The 14,008-nt window shown below is 45.9% G+C and overlaps 1 protein-coding gene across 11 annotated transcripts in view; it reads left to right on the top strand.

Annotated features, from left to right (window-relative positions):
• RALGPS1 (Ral GEF with PH domain and SH3 binding motif 1) overlaps positions 1-14,008 on the top strand; it is a 379,879-nt gene that overhangs the window by 85,799 nt on the left and 280,072 nt on the right. For all 11 annotated transcript variants that reach the window (XM_037745920.1, XM_037745926.1, XM_037745923.1 and 8 more), the window contains exon 2: positions 13,002-13,123. In XM_037745920.1, coding sequence (XP_037601848.1) covers positions 13,067-13,123 — 57 coding nt within the window. In that variant the 5' untranslated portion in view covers positions 13,002-13,066. The remainder of the gene's footprint in view (positions 1-13,001; positions 13,124-14,008) is intronic.

Raw genomic sequence — 14,008 nt, 5'->3', positions numbered from 1 at the left:
AAAAAAAAAAAAAAAAAAAAAAGATTGAGGACTTTACAGAGCTGGGGAAAAGAAATGGGGGATTAATTCCTGACCTGGCTACTGTGAACCGTGATTCCTAATACACAAAAGGGGAAGCTTCACTACTCAGGCTCCAGAATAGTAGGGCACCTCATGATGCAGCCAGGGCTTTTGTGGATGTCTGGTATGTCTGAGGTAGACCACCCTCTTTTCTTCACTCTCTCTTTCACCCTCATTTCTTGATGTTCCCTTTAAGCCCACGCCTAAAATATCCCCTGGCCTCCCAGTTTCCTAAAATTTGCCTCATTTCTCTATGGAAGAAATCAGGTCTTTGCAGCTAGTGGCTGCATGGGAGGATTTTTTCCTCTTTCACCCATCTTCTGCAGGCATCTTGTTTTGGAAGGCATCTACTTTGGAACCTTTGATTTCCAGAGTAGATTGTAGATGTTTATGTGGGAGATGGAGGCGCAGTGGCCAGCCTTTCATAGAGGGTCTAAGATCAAACTCTCCTGCCAACTAGAAACCTTTTCCTGGTTTTCAGAGAAATACATATTTCTCATTCACATTTGTTTTATTGCCTCACCTTCAAATTGATTTCTTGGGGTCTTAGGCTAAGAGAGCATTGTCTGTGCTTACTCCTGCCCTGGAAGGTGAGGTGGTAGTGGAGGGTGTTACCAGAAACAATAGCTGTCATTTCTTGAATTTACACTACCTGCCAGGCTCTGCACCAGCCTCTTCTACATACATCATCTTATTAATCCTTTCAGCCTCCTGTGAGGTAGGTACAGGAGTAGGTACAAGATGAGTATCTCAACTCTGATAATCTGAAATAAAAATGTTCCAAAATCTGAAACTTTCTGAGTGCTGACTTGATGCTTAAAGGAAATGCTTATTGGAGCATTTCAGATTTTGGATTTTGGGATTTGGGATGCTCAACTGATAAGATAATGCAAATATTCCAAAGGCCAAAAAATCAGAAATCCGAAACACTTCTGGTTCCAAGCATTTTGAGTAAGGGATGCTCAGCCTGTACCATGATTCTCCCCAGAGGAGGAAAGTGGACATGGGTCAGGTCAAGCAACTGGCCAAGGGCACAAAGTAAGTGAAAGCTGAGTGTTCAGATCCTAGTTCTCTGTCCCCTAAGCCATGGGGAAGAACCTGGCTTCTTTCACTTATTCTGTAGCTGCCTTCTGTGCTCCTACCAAGCCTGCATTGCAGCTTGTAAACCCTGGTGGGGGTAAGAGTTGAACTACAGGTGATTTTAAGGCCTCCCCAAATCCAGATGTGATCTTAGCCTGTCTTTAGAATGAAGGGTAGGTGCTGGCTGTGCCTACCCCCTATTATTACTCAAATATATGTAGATACTGCAGTGATTGTTAAACCCAGGTGTTGGTGAATTTATCATAGCTTTTTGTTACAGAAGGTTTCTTCCCTTAAGAGATGTCAAAAAGAGAACTACATTGTTTTTTTTAGTGTTGAAAGGCGGGTCTGTAAAGTGTGTTTACGTCTATATTTCTATGCCTTTATATCAACATATGTGTGGTTATGGGTGGGTGTCATGCATATAGGTGGGTGTGTGCCTTAAGATGCTACCCAACACTATGGGGAACTGTTAAATGTGGGGACAAGGGACTAGGGGCTTTGGGGAGAGGAGACTTTCCTTTTATATTTTATACCTTTTTATCCAGTTTACATTATTCTACCATGTACATGAATTATTTTAAAAATTCAGGCATGGTGGCTCATGCCTGTAATCCCAACACTTTGGGACGCTGAGGCTGGTGGATCACTTGAGGCCCAGGAACTCAAGACCAGCCTGTCCAACATGGTAAAACCCCATCTGTACTAAAAAACAAAAAATTAGCTGGGTGTGGTGGTGCATACCTGTAGTCCCAGCTACTTGGGGGGTGAGGCAGGAGAATTGCTTGAACCTGGGAGGCAGGGGTTGCCATAAGCTGAGATTGTGCCATTGCACTCCAGCCAGGGTGACAAAGCGAGACTCCATCTCAAAAAAAAATTAAATAAATAAAAATAAAAATTCAGAAAATCATCATCCTTGAAAAGGTTAGGCATCCCTGGGCTGGACTGTAAGTTTCCTGAGGCCAAGGATGGGCTTTCTCCCCTTCCGCTTCCTCAACTTTAGCACATAGAGCCTGGGACATGGGGGCGCTTGAGAATGCCTGTCATAGGATGGCTGCCTGTTTGTGCCAGCCCCACTTCCGCTTTGTAAACACAGGCGATTCCCTTCCCCAAGAAGATGTTCTTCTTGGCCCTTCTCTCCATGCTTGCTCAATCTCCCAAGTTCTCTCCCTTGTTCCTGGTACCTGTGGGGGACCCTGTCTCTAAAGCTAGCCCTCTTTACTGAGCACTGCTGACTTCTCTCCTCCAGAGGCCCAGCCCCACATAGCATTTTGGACTCATAGTGACTCCTCAGCTCACTATCTTTCCTTTCTTGGGAAAGAGGCCAGAGGTTGGGTGCTGAGTGGTGTAGTTTGAAAAGAGTCAAGGAGGGAGCTGGTAAACACTGGAGTGAGTGATGTGATGGCTGTTCCAGTCTGACATGTGCTTACGTGGCCAGGGCTTTTCTTTGAAAGCCTCTGGACGCTGCTCCTTGCCAGGAAAAGAGGCTTGGAGAGTTTGGAGAGGGTCAGGAGGAGGTAGAGATAACAGCATGGCCATTCCTGCACAAGGGGGACTTTCTTGAACTCCTGGCAGGAGGCCCAGACCCAGAGTAATGGTTACCCTAGTGGGAAACCTTTTGGTAATACAAAATCTGATGTGCTGTGGTGATAGCTCAGAGTGTGTGTGTGTGTGTGTGTGTGTGTGTGTGTGTGTGTGTGTGTGTATGTGTGCGTGCGTGCACGCATGTGCGCAGATGTACCTGTGTGTACATATGTACACTTACTGTTCATGGAGTAGACTGAACAGTTGGTGGAGTGGAACAGCTGTGGGAAAATCCTTCTTTGTTACCTTCCTATTTGTCTTTGTCCAGCTTCTGTGCATGACACAGAAAGGAGGAGCAGGCTGCTGCAGAGCCGAGGGAGAGCTGCACGTCCACACTGCGGAAGTGGGCTTGGAAACGGTGTTTGGGATCCATTTTCATACTTGTCTGAAACATTTGGAAGAAATCACTCTCTTGTAATTGAACATTGCTGGATGTGTGTATTTTCTTTGAAACAACCTCCTTGAGCTTAGGAAAAAGTGATTATTCTGCCTTCTCAAGAGTGCTCTGCCTTGGACTGTCTCATGTTATTTCTTGGTTTCCTGAACCTGAAATGTCAAAGGAGAATTCTGGAAGATTGGAAGGAAACCAAGGTTGCATATGGGATTTTCCTTTCCCTCTTTAGGAGCCCCCCCACACAGACCAGATTTTGTCATAAGTAGAAAAAAGAGATGTGGGATTGTACTGTGGTTCTGATACAACTGCCACGTTCTTAGGAAGTTACATCATGAGAATCACTTTTTCTCCTGAGTGTTTTGGTTTCCAGGGAGGAATTAGCAGCAAGAGTATGTGTGTGTGCGTCTGTGTATAAGAGGTGAGAGAGGCAGAAGGAGGGTGGAAAGAATGGGGAATAGGGTTTTTGGTGCAATGCGGACTAATTTGCCCAAACTAAAAAAGCTGGTGCTCCCACCATTATGCCACGCTGCCTCCCCATGTAGTAGGTGACACAGCCTATGTAGATATATAAAAATGTAGCCCTTACAGTTTAATTTATCTCTCTGAGCCTTAGCTGCCTCATCTGTAAAATGGGTCTTAAAAATATAAATCCATTCACCTGACACAAAGTAAGTGTCTAGTAAATTGTCACAATGACAATTATCAGACTGTGTATGAGCTCCTAGAGGCCCAGGGCTGTGTGGCTCCCTACACAGAGCAGGGCTTGGGAAAATTTTACAAATTTTGTTGAATGGATGAGGGAGTGAAAGGAGGCAAGATACTGTTGCTCCATTACGGAGTTAGTGCCATCTGGGGAAGCATAAACTCCATGGGGAGCCCTGCCTATCTTATTTGTTGCTGTGTCCCCAGAGCCCATTTAATCTGTGAGGGACATGGGACATGGGACTGGGGAAGGTGGGAGAGGGCACCTGCTACTCATGCCCCAGCATGCTGGTGTCCCACCTGTCCTCTTGTTCCCTGTGCATGCACATGTGCCCAGCACCCTCCCCACTCTGCCCACACTTTACTTGGAGCCTCTCATCCATCCTTTAATACCCAGCTCAGTGGTTCTTCTCAGTGATGCCTCTTTGACCCCCAAAGGCATTGGTCACCCACTTCTTTGTGCTCCAGTGAACCACCTATGGGTGAGTAGCGAATGAACTACCAAGCAGTGTGTAGCAGTTAAGACCCCATCTACTTGTTCATAACAGCCCCGAACTGAGAAGGCATCCTTGGTTCCTCTCTCTTCCTTTCCCCCTGCATGTAGTCCATCAGTAAATCTTGTCTGTGTTACCTCCAGAATACCTCCTGGATCAATTCCCCATGGCCAGCAGTCCAAGCCGTTGCCATCTATTACCTCCTAACTGGCTTAACTGCTTCTGTTTTTCACTTTTCCAGTGTAGTTCTCCACACAGTAGCCAAAGTGCTCTTCCAAAACAGTGCAGATCAGATCATGTCACTCCCTTGCTCAAAACTCTAGCACAGCCAGGCGTGATGGCTTATACCTGTAATCCCCGCGCTTTTGGAAGGCTGAAGCAGGTGGATCACTTGAGGTCAGGAGATCAACACTGGCCTGGTCAATGTGGTGAAACCCTTTCTCTACTAAAAATACAAAAATTAGCTGGATGTGGTGGCAGGCACCTAAAATCCCAGCACCTGTAATCCCAGCTATTTGGGAGGCTGAGGCAGGAGAATTGCTTGAACCTGGGAGGTAGACGTTGCAGTGAGCTGAGGTCGCGCCACTGCACTCCAGCCTCGGACCTGGGTGACGGAGTATACTGGAGGGCATGCTAGAAAAACCTCTCTAGCATGCCCTCCAGTATACTCCAAATGAAACTCCAGCTCCTCACCATGGCCTGCAAGGCCATTCATATCCTAGCCCCAGCCTATCCTCTGCTTCCAGGTGACTCAGCTCCAGCCATGACCTCCTCCCTTCATCATAAACCTGCTAGGCTCATGTGCATCTCAAGGCCTTTGCACTTGCTGTTCCCTCTATAAAGAATACTCATATTCTTACTGGTTTGTATGGCTGCCTCCTTTCTAATATTTCAGCTCACATATCGCATCCTTAGTCAGTCCTTCATTGACCATCCTGGCAAATAACATCTATCCTATTTCATTTCTTTAGGGCATTTACCAGTATTGGAAGTTATCTTGTTTGTTACATGCATTTTCTGACTCCCTACCTAGATGTAAGTTCCGTAGGAGCAGAGACCTTCTGTGCCTGCCCGTCTCGCATGCCCAGTGGCTGAGACAGAGGTTCTTTACCAGAATATCTATGAATTTGGATGGAAAAAAGTGACATTCATTAACTTCTAACTGAAATTTAGCATTTCTCTCATTTGTTAATATAGACAGTGAACCACAGCAATATTAACAGTATCTGGGACATTGTCACCAATAGAAATCACAGATGTTTTCATGTCACATAACATTTTTGCGCAACTCAGAATATCTATGCTCATAACTATGTTGAAATTATGGTAGTTATTAGACTTTCCAATAGTTCTTGTTATTTAATACAATAATAAAGATATATGTTCCCTTACATAAAGAAGTACATATAGTTCTACATAACAAATTATTTTAAAAAATAATTTAAGGCCACGTGTGGTGGCTCACACCTGTAATCCCAGCACTTTGGGAGGCTGAGGCAGGTGGATCATGAGTTCAGGAGTTTGAGGCCAGCCTGACCAACATGGTGAAACCCTGTCTCTACTAAAAATACAAAAAATTATCTGGGCGTAGTGGTGTGCACCTGTAGTCCCAGCTACTCAGGAGGCTGAGGAAGGAGAATCACTTGAACCTGGGAGGCGGAGGTTGCAGTGATCTGAGATCATACCATTGTACTCCAGCATGGGTGACAGAGCTAGACTCCATCTCAAAAAATTAATAAATATATTTTAGGCCGGGCGCGGTGGCTCAAGCCTGTAATCCCAGCACTTTGGGAGGCCGAGGCAGGTGGATCACGAGGTCAAGAGATCGAGACCATCCTGGTCAACATGGTGAAACCCCGTCTCTACTAAAAGTACAAAAAATTAGCTGGGCATGGTGGCGCGTGCCTGTAATCCCAGCTACTCAGGAGGCTGAGGCAGGAGAATTGCCTAAACCCAGGAGGCGGAGGTTGCGGTGAGCCGAGATCGCGCCATTGCACTCCAGCCTGGGTAACATGAGTGAAACTCCGTCTCAAAAAAAAAAAAAAAAAAAAATTTATATATATATTTTAATACATTTTTTTGTATAATTTTATGCATTTAAAAGCATTTCTATGAGAAGGAGTCCATAGGCTTCACCAGACTGCCAAAAGGGCCTGAGACACAAAATCATTAAGAACTGTTGGTTAGGACAGTGCCTAGCATGAGGTAGGAGCACAGTGAATGAATGGCGTGCATCTTCCCCCTTTCCAGTGAACCACTGCATTTTCAGGGTGAGGTTTCCCATGGATTGGCATGAACTTGATATTTAGGAACAAGCCTTGGTCAAGGTCTTGTGGAAATCTACTCTAACTGCCTGATGCTGACAGAGAGGCATTTATTGCAGGGCCCTGGGATGCTCTCCTTTTCTTTCAGACACAGGCTCTTTCTTCAATTCCTGCCTGTGCATCTGCTTCCTCCCCCTGCTTTGATCCCTCTGGCCAGACTGTCCCTGCATGGGGCCACTGTCTGCTCCTGAGGGCACCTTAGCTTAATTGACCAGCAGAGACTGGTATCTCAGGGTCCTGAGTTCCTAGGGGAACAAGGGGGGACCCTGGTCTAGTTAGTCTGACTTGGGAAGCACAGTTCCCTATCTTCAGGGCATCACTGTGGGTAGGAAAATGGTTCTCAGGGAGGTGTTAGGTCAGGCTGACCACCTCAATGTGAGTCTGCTCCTTGATACAGAGCTGGGTCTCAGCCAGGCCTCAGGGACTGAAGTTGGATGGGTGGCGGTTTCTCTGAGTCTTGGAAAGGGTGTTTCATTCTACCTGATCCTGTACTTTCCTAGCATGTGAAATATCACTTGTCTGGGAGTCACTGCCCATAAATTAGGCCATTTTTGTCAGGGGCGAGACATGCAGGAGTCAGATTGGAAACAAGTGCTCTATCTTTCCCTCTAGGTCAGGCCTCCCATAGAAAGCATAATGCGTAACACACTACGGCTGCCGTACTTCATCTGTAGGTGGGCTTGGGCCACAGCGGGAGGTGGGCAGGTTGAGAGGACTCCTGCACTTGGACCGCTGGACTCAGCTGTGTTCTCTGGGGAGCCTGGAACCCTCTGCTGGGGATCCCCTTCCCAGCAGTGGAAGCCCATGATTTTACAAAGCATGAGACTGTTCTTTCTCAGACATTTAAAGTTAATTTTTTGTTTGTTTTAGGAAAAAAGAATAGGTATAAATGAATAGAAAATTGTAGGATAACACTGACACCAATAGTAACTGGTAATCTTGATTGAGTACTTTCCCTGTGCCTGGCCTAGATGGAGCATCTTATTTTATTTTTTAAGACATTTATTTTACTTCAAGTTTTGGGGTACATGTGCAGATTGTGCAGGTTTGTTACATAGGTATGTACATGCCATGGTGGTGGTTTGCTGCATCCATTGCCCTGTCGTCTACATTAGGTATTTCTCCTAATGCCATCCTTCCACAACCCTCCCATTCCCTACTCTTCCTCCCCTAGCCCCCACCCCTAGTCCTGGGTGTGTGATGTTCCCCTCCCTGTGTCCATGTGTTCTCATTGTTCAACACCCACTTATGAGTGAGAACATGTGGTGTTTGGTTTTCTGTTCTTGTGTCAGTTTGCTGAGAATGATGGTTTCCAGTTTCATCCATGTCCCTGCAAAGAACATGAACGCATCCTTTTTTATGGCTGCATAATATTCCATTGTGTATATGTACTACATTTTCTTTATCCAGTCTATCATCGATGGGCATTTGGGTTGGTTCCAAGTCTTTGCCATTGTGAACAGTGCTGCAGTAAACATACATGTGCATGTGTCTTTATAATAGAATGATTTGTAATCCTTTGGGTATATATCCAGTAATGGGATTGCTGGGTCAAATGGTCATATTTGTATTTCTAGATCCTTGAGGAATCGTCACACTGTCTTCCACAATGGTTGAATTAATTTACACTCCCACCAACAGTGTAAAAGCATGGATGGAGCATTTTAAACATGTTTCCTCTTACAGTGCTCACCTGAGCTCTTGCAAGAGGCAGTGTCAGGGATGGTGAAGAGCCCAGGCCTTGGCATAGACCAACCAGAGTTTGAACCTCCCAGTCCTGCCATGAACTAGGAGCAAGTCACATTACCTCATTGTGCTTCAATTTCCCTGAAGTCTAAGAAGTCTTGACCTCATGGGGCTGTTGTGAGGATTAAATGAGCTAGTCATGTGATGCTTAGCCCGGCACCTTGCACAGCACCTGTACTCACTGTTAGTGCTGGTGTTGGTGTGTGGAGCAGAGTCACCCAGTGATACTGAAGAAGTGGGTAGCATGGTAGTGCCCTTCAGGTGGGCAGAGAGTATGTGCTGATGGCCAGTGACAGATGAGGGCCTGAGAACTGTGTGGAAGGGCTGTGAGACTTGGTAATTCAGTTGTTAGGAAAGCAGGGAGAGCAAGGCTTCTTTTTTGGGCCAGGCTGAGCAGATTGGGCTCCATGTCTGGGCTCACCTTGGGAAGACCTATGGAGTGCCAGGCACACCCAGAAAGGAGCCAAGCCCACTTCAGCCGGGGCCTGAGACAGGTTGGATCCACTCAAAGAGGATCAAGCTGGCTGTCTCCCATTTGGTCTCCTGTGGTGACTCTCTGTTAGACCTGGATTGAGTCACTTTAATCCTGTTTGAACTGATCTGAACAGGTTCTATCCATACCAGCTGGTTTGTTCTGGTTTAGAACAGACAGGCGGAGTTGGTTAGCCTTTGACTGCCTTTGAATCTTGAGCTGGATTTACTTTTAGTCTCAGTTTTTTGGTTTCCCATTTTGAAGTGTCTGGGTTTTTCATGGGAGTTTCTGTGGGAGGGTCCCAGCCACTTCATCCTGGGAAGCCTTTTCTTGCCTCCAGGACCTGTTCCCTGCCTCTCAGTGCCTTTTGCACTAGACATTCCTCAAGGTTTTTTGCTTATTAATAGTATCCTGGCTAAGTGTGGTGACTCATGCCTATCTATAATCCCAGCCCTTTGGGAGATGAAGGTGGGAGGATTGCATGAGACCAGGAGTTCAAGACTAGCCTGGACAATGTAGTGAGACTCCATTTCTACAAAAAATAGAAAAAATTAGCTGGGCATGGTGGCAACGTGCCTGTAGTTCCAACTGTGTAGGAGGCTGAGGTGGGAGGATCTCTTCAGCCCAGGAGTTTGAGGTTGCATTAAGCTATGATTACGCCACTGCACTCCAGACTGGGAAACAGAGCCAGGTGCTGTCTCTTAAAAAAAAAAAAAAAAGTATTTCAAGGGCAGTGGGTGAGGGAGGAGTTAAACATGTGAGTTCAGAGCACCATCATGAAACAGAGCTGAAGGCGCTTCTTTATTATGGTATAATTTATATTTCATAAAATCCACCCATTCTAGTGGTATAATTCTATGATTTTTAGTGAATTTTTGGAGCTAACTGGCACCAGGATCCAGTTTTAGAACATTTCCATCCCTCAGAAACTCCTGTGTCCTTGTGTAGTCAGTTCTGCCTCTGCCCCTGCCCCCGGCCCAGCAGTGATACGTACTTTTGTCTCTCTAAATTTGCCTTTTCTGGACATTTCCTAAAAATGGAATCTCACAGTGGATTCCTTTGCATCTGCCTTCTTTCCCTGAGCATGTGTTTTCAGGTTTGTTGGTGTGTGGCTGTATCCGTGTGTCACCTCTGTTTTGCTGAGTAGTGCTCCATCCTGCAGATGTGTTGATTGAATTGTCTGTCCGTTAACCAGGTGGTGAACATTTGAAGGGTTTCTAGCTTTTGGCTTTTGTGAATAATGCTGCTATAAGCATTCATGTTCATGTCTTTGTGTGGGCGTATGTTGTTTTTTTTTTTAAGGAGACACCTAGGAGTAGAATTACTGGGTCATGTGATAAATTTATATTTAACTTTTTAAGAAACTACCAAACTATCTTCCAAAGTGGCTGTGCCATTCTGCCTTCCCACCAGCAATGCATGAGGGTTCTGTCTCTCCACATTTCTGCCAATACCGGTATGGCTTGTTGTTATTTTGTTTTGTTTTTTGTTGTAGCCATCCTCGTGGGTGTGATGTGGTATATCAATATGGTTTCATTTGTTTTTCCCTGATGGCATTTCTCTTGTTAGCTATTTGTATATCTTATTGATTGATTGATTGACTGATTGATTGATGGAGTCTCACTCTGTCGCTCAGGTTGGAGTGCAGTGGTGCTATCTTGGCTATTGCAACCTCTGCCTCCTGGGTTCAAGCGATTCTCCTGCCCCAGTCTCCCAAGTAGCTGGGATTACAGGCATGTGCCACCATACGGGGCTGATTTTTGTATTTTTAATAGAGACGGGGTTTCACCATGTTGGCCAGGCTGGTCTCAAACTCCTGACCTCGGGTAGTCTGCCTGTCTCGACCTCCCAAAGTGCTGGGATTACAGGTGTGAGCCCCTGTGCCTGGCCCATATATCTTCTTTTGTGAAAATGTCTGTTCAAATCTTTTGTGCAGTTGCTTTTTAAACCCACACCAGCTGTGGATCTGTAGTCCTTGGTGATAGTGAACATGGCTTCTCTCAGGACAAAAATGACTAACAAATGAGACTTCTCAGCCCATCTCCTCTCCTTGCTCATGAAAGAGGACTTTGGCCTTTCCAGCTTAGCTTTTCTCTAAGGAAAAACTTACCTCACCAGTTCTTTTTTTTTCTTTTTTACTATGAAAATTATCAAGCACTTAGAAAAGTGCAGAGACTGGTACAACGAACTCCTCTATACCCTCTTGTCTGGCTTCAGCCTTCGTTATCACGTTGTCATATTTGCCTTATCTCTACTCACATATATTTTGCTGACCCATTCGAAAGTAAGTTTTAAACTTTACATCTGTATGTTGACACACACCTCACTAAAGGTAAAGACTTTTTCCTACTTAACCACTGCACTGTTATCATACTTAGGAGAATTTATAGCAATTCAGTGGTACCCTCTAAGATCCATAGTCAGCTTTCCCTACTGATTCGCAAATGTTGTTCATAGGTCAGGCTAGTTCTTCTGAGCGTTTTTGGGAAGAATGGGAAAATAGAAGGCTCACAGGATAGAACTGAGGAGGGGATAATTGAAGTGGATTACATTGGATTGGAGCAGCTATGAAGGAGGAGAGAAGAGCCACTGTCAGTGCTGAAGATGTACCAGAAGAGAGCCTGGGTCATTTGTGGACATTCCTTTTTGGTTGCTTGCCCCCATTTCTTTGACAGCACACTGCTATTTGCTGGGCCCTGTGACTGAGGGACCTGGGAAGGTTGCAGATGGAGGCAGTATCATCTGGCTTTTTCTTCTTTTTGAGCTACCTCCAAAGACTGGAGCCAACTGCAATTATCCAGGCAAATCATTTTTCCCAGTGACCTTTGGGCTAGATCTTGCCCTCGAGGACTGATTTTCTCATAGGCACCACAGATTCGGCATTTCCCAAATCAAATTTATCATCTTTCCTCAAAATCTGCTGTGTCAACTCTGTTCCTTCCTTGCAGAAGGGCATACCATCCTTCTGGTACTTCATGCCAAAAACCATCTCATCCTCAGCTGGTGCTTCTGCCTCACCTCCGCTTCAGTACCTGGGAGCCTCAGTCCTTCCTGTCTTCCTGTCTCTCAGTCTCTCTCCTCTCTGACTTGACTGCTGCAACCTCAGCGCAGAGGCCCTTCCTTATCTCCTGCCTGGATAACTGCAGTTGGTTCCAGTCTTTGTCTTCTTGCCTTCCTCCCACCCCGTCCCCCACACTCCTGGTCACTTGCTGCTAAAAGGCTGTCAGTGGCTGCAGGTTTCTGTGTTCAGTGATGTGGTAAATGGCCTAGAGGTGTGTGTACTTGGGTGACAAAACAACTGGGTCTGCTTTGGGTTGTTCAGGCATGATACCTGAAAAGGTGACATTCGAGCAGGGTCTTGAATGATGACAGGGTGGTATAGTGGCATGAACAAAGGCATCAAATAATGAGATATATGCCTCCCTGTGCCTCAGTTTCCCCACATGTAATAGGGTGTAATGATAGGATCTACTTCAGGATTTTTGGGTTGATGTATGCTAAGAATGTCACATAGTACTATATGGGGTTAGCTATTATCCAGGTTATTATTGATGAAGAAGTATGGTGCCAGGGGAACACAGTAGAACTGGTTTGTTTTCTTCACCTTGCCTTTGTTTTAAAAGAAAAATCAAGGCTGGATGCGGTGGCTCACACCTGTAATCGTAGCACTTTGGGAGGCTGAAATGGGAGGATTGCTTGAGCCCAGGAGTTTGAGACCAGCCTGGGCAACATAGCAAGACCCCACTTACACACACACACACACACACACACACACACACACATTAGTGCATTAGTGGGGCATGGTGGTACATGCCTGTAGTCCCAATGACTCATAGAAGGATCACTTGAGCCCAGTAGGTTGAGGCTGCAGTGAGCCATGATTGAGCCACTGCACTCCGGTCTGGGTGACAGAGCAAGACCCTGTCTCAAAATAAATAAGTGAATAAAACCAAGGTCACAAACTCTAGTGCCTGCAAGAATCAGGCATAAACTGAAATGGTTGCACAAGCCACGTGGGAACTAAAAGGCCCTTTCTTTAAAGGTCTCCTCTGAGATGATCTGCTCAAGTCTGGTACAGCTTTTGCCTGGTGATGTGGATAAGTTTGTTTTGAAGACTGTTTTTTATGAGCCCCTTTGCCTTGCAGGACTTCTCCAGACAGGTTATGTTACCTGCAGAGGCTGCCCTGAAGCTCCCTGCGGCCTGGAGACTATGTACAAGAGGAATGGTCTGATGGCTAGCGTGTTGGTCACCTCTGCCACTCCACAGGTACTGAGGCTGCAATAATTGGGACAGTGGGTAGAGGGGTCTCCTTTCAGCTAACCCAGGCCCCAGCTGAGCAAGACTGTAGGGCTCTATGAATACCACCATTCTCAGCACTCCCAAGGCCCTTGGCCACGCCAGGCGTGAGATTTGGGAGACAGTCAGCCCTGAGGATCAGTATGTTTTCTGAAGTCGTTCTCTTCAAAGAAAAAAAAATACCTGTCCAGTCCAGTTGTTACAAGTGGCACATTCCATTTTGGTGGCAAGAAGGGATCAGACCTTTCCCAGGAAAAGCCGCTGCTGATTATAAATAAGTCACACACATTCCGGAATGAAGTCAGACAGAAGTCATTCCAACTCGCCCTGGGTTCTTATTTACCTTGCTCAGTAGGAAATGGCTGTAAGGACTGGTGGTCTGGAGTGGCCTGGGCTAGGGCCCCTGCTGTGGGGTTTGGGAGTTTGCTTTCCATGCTCAGTAATGGCACAGAAGCATGCAGGAGGATTGGGTGCCATCTGAGGCCCAGATGCCACCCTGTTGTGTGTATAATGCCTGCTCCTCTGACAGATTGGCAAGGCCATGCCAGGGTTTGAGCCCACAAGGCCCTCCTCGTTATGCTGGACGTTTGAAGTGATCCTGGGTAACCAGCCAAAAAGTCACAGGAATCAGTTCATTTCTTATAAACCTTTCAAAAAATTCTGTGTTTTGTTCTCTGGTCCTGAAATCGGGATAGGTTTAAGTAAAGCTGCTGCTGCAGCAGAATTATCATTACCGTCATCGTCATCACCAAGAAATGTATTTGAGGCAGCTTTTAATTGAACAAGTTCCCTTGTATGACTGTGTGTGTTTGGGGCAGATACAATCGTGTGTCACTGGAAAGTTAAAATATCTGA

This window comes from Cebus imitator, unplaced genomic scaffold, assembly GCF_001604975.1.
Source record: "Cebus imitator isolate Cc_AM_T3 unplaced genomic scaffold, Cebus_imitator-1.0 Scaffold216, whole genome shotgun sequence".
In the NCBI taxonomy this organism is placed as follows: domain Eukaryota; kingdom Metazoa; phylum Chordata; class Mammalia; order Primates; family Cebidae; genus Cebus; species Cebus imitator.
This window is presented reverse-complemented; position numbering and strand designations above follow the sequence as displayed.